Here is a 6,907-nt window from a genome sequence, read left to right on the forward strand (position 1 = left end):
TATAAAATGTATTAACATATTTATTAAGTCGGCTGTTGGTGAACGGATGTTGATAAAACCCGAAAGTTAGGACGGTGAGTCGACGTGAATCGGCTGGTATCAGTTATGCTTGTTACGATATAAACAATGTTGGTAAAAGCTAGAAAAATAAATTCTTCAAATTAACATATAAAAAATGGATAAAATTGGTATCCGGTGAGTTACCGTTGCATTCATTAAGGTATCATAACTAAAAAAACAAACAAAATGGTTGGACGAATGTGGTGCCACTGCTTGGCCCAATCAGGGCCTTGCGACACCAAGATTCATCTTTATTCTATATAAATAAATAAATAAATGTGTTTTCCCCGTAATTTACGTATCGTAGTCTTGTTACCCAGTAAAATCATCAACCGTAATGCCGTAATCTATTCCAAATTCAATTTCAAATAATCTTTTATTACCCAGTATCCAAGGACAAAGCTTACTTAGGGCCGGGCCACTTTTTTTGCACTGTAGTGTAAATTGACCATTTTTTCGTCCGAAAATTTGTATACGTAGTGTAAATTTACCCGTTTTGAACCTGAAATTTAAGCCAACCCCGCTAGTTTATATTTTTTATAATACATTTTGACCCCCCTCCACGACGAACTCGTCTAAGCTTCGCCACTAACAGTGTCTTTTGGTTAAGATTACAAGTATCATAGTGAACTCTAACCAAATGCCCATTAACAGTCTTCAATTACAAAAACTTCCGCCAAATTCATTACCAAAATGTCCAACGGCGAAATCACCATCTCCGAGCAAATCTCTCTGTTTCGCTCCCTCATACAAGCCAAAAGGTAACTAACTACATTCGCTCCAATTAACTCTAATAATAATAATAATAATAATAATAATAATCTAACAACACAATTTCCGATCGAAACTCCAGATTCGACGACGGAACCCTACGCATTCTCGAATCACTTCTAATAACCAGAGACATCAAATCACTACTCCACGTCCAACGCAGCCTTCAACACTTCATGAGACACCAATCCATATCCGTCCTTCGTCAACTCAACGCATTACCTGTCCATCGCAAGCTTCTGATCCTCGAATTCTTCGTTCAAGCGTTCGCAATCATCAGCGATCTGGAGGCGAGTCCTTTTTGTTAATTAAGACCTTTTCAGTTTGTTATTTTTGTTTGATTTGATGACGTCATTGTTTTCAGAGCTGTTTGGCGTTGAGATACGAGGCGTTTGTGTTGCGAGATGTGAATTCGGCTGTGGATGTGCGGTTAAGTGTTTGTTACGGCGAGTGGATCGCGTTTGCTGAGCAAGCGATGGATAACAGGTTTTATGCCATTGCTAGAAAGGTAAATGTTATTAGGTGTATATTGCTTGGAGTAATTGACTGCAGATTAGTGTCAATATATGTGACTGCCATGTCCTTTTGTTTAATATTTCCATACTATAGGCTTTGTTTTGACTTACGAGAGCTCGAGCTTCAGTTTGATTCGTCCCGAGTTGTTCTTCTAAAGCTTGAGCTCGGCTCCTGACTCATTTTTTTTAAGTTTGAGTTTGGCTCGTCTATTGCTTATCAGTTAATTTATTTATTTTTTATTATTTTTATATCTTTTGAGAAAACCTTAAACGAGCCTAAGCTCGGATCGAGCTTGTGTGCAGTACTTTAAACGAGCCAAAGCTCGGATCGAGCTCGGTTGTGCGGTGTGAAATTAATACATGAAAGTCCAAAAGAGTTTAATATTAAAAATAAATGCAAGGCTCGAGCTCTGGCTTGATAAGTAAACCAGTTTAAAAAAAAATATGTGACTGATATGTCCTGTTGTTCAGTATTACTATATGTCATATTGTCATGTAATGCATTTGATTGCAGTATGTGCAGTGCAGCACTCAATTTATGCTCAAATTTAACCAGATTTGGGAATCTGAAGTAGCTATTAAGTTTTTCTTACAATAATACAGTGTATGTATATGTTTGTGAGTTGGTGTACAAACGAGTCGAGATATATCCGAGCTCGACTAGGCTCGGTTTGACTTAGGAGAACTCGAGCTCTAGTTCGGCTCTTTTCGATTTCTTTCTCTAAAGCTCGAGCTTGGCTCGTTTTCACTTATGAGAGCTCAACCTTGGCTCTTTTCGAGCTCTTTCTCTAAAGTTCAAGCTTGGCTCGTGAGTCATTTATTCAAACTCAAGACCGGCTAGTCTATTATTTATCATTTAATATATATATATATTTTTAATTACTTTTATATATGTTAAGGATATCTTAAACGAGCCTAAGCTCGGCTCTAGCTAGTGTGCAATACCTGAAACGAGACAAAGCTCGGCTCGAGCTTGGTTGTGCAGTGTGAAATTAATACATCGAAGTCCAAATGAGTTAAAATTTGAAAATACACAAGGCTCGAGCTCGGGCTCGATAACTAAACAAGCTTTGAGGCTCGGCCCGGGCTCGATAAGGTTCGGCTCAAGATTTTTATCGATCTGATCTCGAGTAGCTCGCGGGCAGCTCGGCTCATTTGCGCCCTTATTTGTGAGGCATTTACAACTAGGTCTTTCACATTAACAGTAATAATTAATACTTTTCAAATCATTACTAATTTTTCGTAACATTAACTCACTTATCTAATTTGAATCTCCATTTATTCTTTAGGCATGTGAGAAAGCGCTCGCGTGCTTTGAAACAAATGATATTCTTAAAACAAAAGATGCAGATGCATTATCTGAACACATGGAAGCAATTAGAAAAGTCAAGAAACTGAAGGATCTTGCTACAGTCAAAGCTTCTTCACAATCTGGTAAGCTTTTATATAATCGAAATACTTTGGTTATTTTTCCATTATAGCAGTTAATAACTTGGTGGTGTTTGAGTGGATATCATTACTGAATTTGTATTCAATTTGTTATTTATGAGAGATCAGTTCAGGCACAAACAGTTGAATACTTGAAAAGGAAAATAACCGAGCATGACGAAGGTTCCACGCTTGTCGTAAAAAAAAAACAACATTCAGCCAGCTTTTTGTTCAGGAACGGAATCAAGAAGCATAACATGCGAAAGCTGCAAGAACTGCAAAGGCAGCCCGCACGCGCCTAAGGTTTATCAACTTTTCTAATGCTGTTAATCTGTCTATAAACTACCATGTTTGTAACAAAAAGCCTAGTTAAGTATCATGCTGTATTTCATACTTAATAGTGTTAAAAAGGATAATAAGTTTCATTGCAAAGCTCAGTAGATTAGTAGATTATGGCCCATTAATACTGTTATTTAATTTGCTCTGTGTTGGGCTTAGTTCCCGACTCAAACAAGGCGGTTTGGGTTGGCTGACTTGATCGACAAGTCGGTTAGTGATTAAAAGATTAAGCAAGTTTCCTAGTTTATAGCAAATAATAAGGAAGATACATTCAACCTGAATACAACTATACAAGTGAAGATTATGGGCAAAAAGGCCTGACGCCCAACAATGATGTATTAAGAATTTAAGATAAATAGTTAAATCAATGTAGCGTCATTCAAACCGCTCGTCGCTCGAACTCGCTCGTCGCTTGCTCGGAAAATGCTTACTCGTTTTTTCGCTCGATTGTAAACGAGCCGCTCTGCTCGGTTCGGTTTGTAAACGAGCCAAGCAACGAGCAAAGGTCTGCTCGGTTCGGTTCGGCTTGAATAAGTTTAAATTATTTTATATATAATTATATATGAACAAATATATAAATATATAGACAACACACATAAAATATAAGTATACACTTTTAAATTGTTTCCGTTTTGTCAATTTTCTAGTTTCATTAGTTCGATTCAAGTTTTTAGAATACTAGAAGTTTGTTTACATGTTCATTATATCTCACTTCAAGCTTATTTCTCCTAAAAATTTACAACCTATTACACGTTTATCTAAAAACTACTACTTTGTTTACAAAATATATTATTTACAGTTTTCAAACTTGTTTTTTTATCGAAATTTTTAGAGTGATAAAAGAAATAATTAATGCTCGAAAAATGCTTGATTCGATTTTGGTTTGTTTCGATTTTCGCTCGGTTTGAATTTCAGCCGTTCGGTTTGGTTTGGTTGTAAACGAGCCAAGGAACGAGCAAGCATTCGCTCTAGTCGGCTCATGAGCAACCCTAAATCAATGTACATATCCTTTTTTCTCTAACAGGCTAAATGAATGAATGATAGATCACAACTAAACGGGCATAGTGAGGGGAATGTAACCCAAATTGTATTTCTTTTACATGCCAAATGATAGGTCAAAAGAAAAATGGCTAGTAAGTCAAGATGTCAAATACTCAAATGTGGCTCTTAAGTGTATTTTTAATCCATAAAATATTCCACTCGAACTCGCACGCCCTTTGCTCGTAAACTGCTTGGAAAATGCTCGCGCGTTTTTTTTGCTCGATTGTAAACGAGCCGCTCTACCTGGTTCGGTTTGTAAACGAGCCAAGCAACGAGCAAGCCTTCGCTCGGTTTGGCTCGGCTCGTGAACAACCCTACAAATAATTGGTCAAAAGAAAAATGGTTAGTGAGTCAAGATGTCAAATACTCAAATGTGGCTCTTAAGTGTATTTTTAATCCAAAAAATCTTCCAATTTGCTTTATAAACAAATGGACTGTCTCTAAAATTATATAATGCTAGCAATTATCTTTGACGTGGTATATTCATCAAAAAAATTGTTTTTGACCTGTTATCTAACCCACACGTTGATCGGAAAGAATGACCCAACACGTACGAATCAACATCTTAACTAATCCAAGAAACATATGTTAGAAAGTCTGTTAATTTGGCTATATATGATGATAAGATTTTGTTTTCTCAGTTTGTTATTATATCAACTTCATATCTCAATAAATAAGTTCATTAACTCGTTGGGTTTCGTTTCTTTACTGGAAGTTACAACTATTTCAGCTAGTTTCTTTTCTTAATTGGTAAATATGAGAACCTGTTACCGGGAAACTCACGGACCCAGTTAATAGCCCTACTAACAATGAGACCAGATAAACCGTAGCTTGTGCTATGGAAGCGGCCTTCAGTTCCTTACTCCTTAGCATATGTTCTACTTTTATAATTATCTGGCGTTGAAACTTAGAAGACTGAAGAAACACTAAGTGAACCCTGGACAGATTATAGATAATCTGGGGTTTAAGTAATGTTTCCCACGGATGAGATCTAGCTGAGAAGGCTGTTCTTCAGGAGACCTGCAAAACAAACACCGTAAGCTCGTCACTGAGAAGGGGGGGGGGGGGGTTCCTCCTTGTGACCACCCTCCGGCGTGAGAATCAGACTAGATTGCTCTGAATATAAGTGTATATTAAGAGATTGCTAGATAACTGGATAGCAGATGATCTTACCATTCCAAGATGTTGGAGTATTTATAGCCGAAGGTAGGTTTCCTAGAAGGTACAGCCGGCTGAATAGTATTCATGTTCTACCAACAGTGGATTATGCACAGGCCATACTGGTTGGTGGATAGGTTACGGCCAACAGTAACAAAGTCGGCTGCACTATTCCACCAACTGTAGATTATGCACGTCCCACCTACTGTGGATTATACGCAGGCCATGCTGGTTGGTGAATAGGTTACGGCCAACAGTAACACTATTCTACCAACTGTAGGCTACGCACGCTCCTCAGTAAGAGTTGGTGAGTAGGCAGCGGCTAATAGTGACAAACAGTACTAGAGGGTGCTCCTCCTCGTACTGTTGTCGGTGAGCTGTCACCCTGTGATTAGCTCATGGGTTGTTCTGGTCAGATCGTCTGTCCTATCCATACCTTGGTAGGTATAGTACAAAAGATCTTTCAGAATCATACGGACTGGCTCATTTTGGCGGGATTGTACCCGCCTTGCTCATTCCTTCATGTGACTACTGAAGTAGCTATTGCCTTGTGCGTGTAGCCCTGCTGTCTGCGGGTAGCCTTCCCTGATGGCTTGTATCCGCAACTGCGGGAACAGGCGGGGTACTTCACCATTGGGAGGCTTTCCCTGCGTGTACAGCTTGCGTACTGCGCGTAAGATTCTATGAGCATGGTGGGTCCTGCGGGAGCAGATGGCCTTTGCGCAGACGTCCCTATTCAAGGTGAGTCTTGCGGGACCAACTGGTCTCTGCTGGGACCTACCTCTTCAAGTCCCCCCAGTCCAATGTTCTTCTCATGAATGTTTAATAAAGTGAGGTGAACTTTTGGACTTTAAGCAAGGGGTTTTGAAAAGGGTTTTTAGTTTTAAGGTTCTCCGTGGGGATTCTTCCCGCGGGTTTCCTAATGTCACTTGCAAAAATTCCCGATTTTTTTGCTTGATCTTTGGGTATGATGCGGGTAGGTATGTAACCTTCTCGCAAGTCAGGAGCGTTGAGTTTCACTTGTGTGGATTCTCCTTGAGGTTTTAGTGGTTTTGAACATAGTGATCAATTATGTTTAAACCACCAATTCCATCCTGGAGCCTCAAAACAATGTAGTTCTCGACGTTCCCGCTATGCGGGGATGTTATTTCCGTTTCCGCAAGCATTGCCCAGAAGATCCTTCTTGGTTTCAATTCCCTGCGGAGCGCTAGGTATGTGAAGGGTTTTGCCTTAACACTATACCCGCGCTCGTCTTACGTTTACTTTACTTTCAAGGTACCCCTGGCGTCAATTCCCTGCGGGTGCTCGGTATGTGAAGGGTCTTGCCTTAACACTGTACCCGCACCCGCCTTATAGTTACTTTGTTGCCGGGGTATTCTTGGCTTCAATTCCCTGCGGGTGCTAGGTATGTGAAGGGTTTTGCCTTAACACTGTACCCGCATCCGTCTTATGGTTACTTGGTTGCCAAGGTAAGAGGTATTTTCCCGCTTACTTTTGAATCTTTTTGAATTTTGAATTTTGAAATTTGAAAGGTTGGTGAGGATAAGAACAGTCCAAACATTTGAAACGTCGTGCGACGGTTTCTTCTGACTGTG

At 39.5% G+C, this 6,907-nt stretch overlaps 1 protein-coding gene across 1 annotated transcript; it reads left to right on the forward strand.

The window, feature by feature from the left end:
• Positions 1-753: 753 nt before the first annotated feature.
• On the forward strand, positions 754-3,133 carry LOC143598685 (protein DOUBLE-STRAND BREAK FORMATION-like). Its single transcript, XM_077076837.1, has 5 exons — positions 754-821; positions 914-1,121; positions 1,196-1,339; positions 2,636-2,780; positions 2,904-3,133. The coding sequence occupies exons 1-5, from the start codon at positions 754-756 to the stop codon at positions 3,074-3,076; spliced, it is 738 nt and encodes a 245-aa protein (XP_076932952.1). The 3' UTR covers positions 3,077-3,133.
• Positions 3,134-6,907: the final 3,774 nt, after the last annotated feature.

Source organism: Bidens hawaiensis, unplaced genomic scaffold (genome assembly GCF_021521415.1).
Source record: "Bidens hawaiensis isolate Kalapana, Puna unplaced genomic scaffold, B.hawaiensis_p1.1 tig00050714_1, whole genome shotgun sequence".
Classification (NCBI taxonomy): domain Eukaryota; kingdom Viridiplantae; phylum Streptophyta; class Magnoliopsida; order Asterales; family Asteraceae; genus Bidens; species Bidens hawaiensis.

Excerpts from the sequence above, each read along its gene's own strand:
- LOC143598685 (XM_077076837.1), top strand. The coding sequence starts at position 754 with ATGTCCAACGGCGAAATCACCATCTCCGAGCAAATCTCTCTGTTTCGC. Across the intron at positions 1,122-1,195 it reads CAATCATCAGCGATCTGGAG|AGCTGTTTGGCGTTGAGATA; the intron begins GCGAGTCCTTTT and ends CATTGTTTTCAG. Across the intron at positions 1,340-2,635 it reads TTTATGCCATTGCTAGAAAG|GCATGTGAGAAAGCGCTCGC; the intron begins GTAAATGTTATT and ends TTTATTCTTTAG.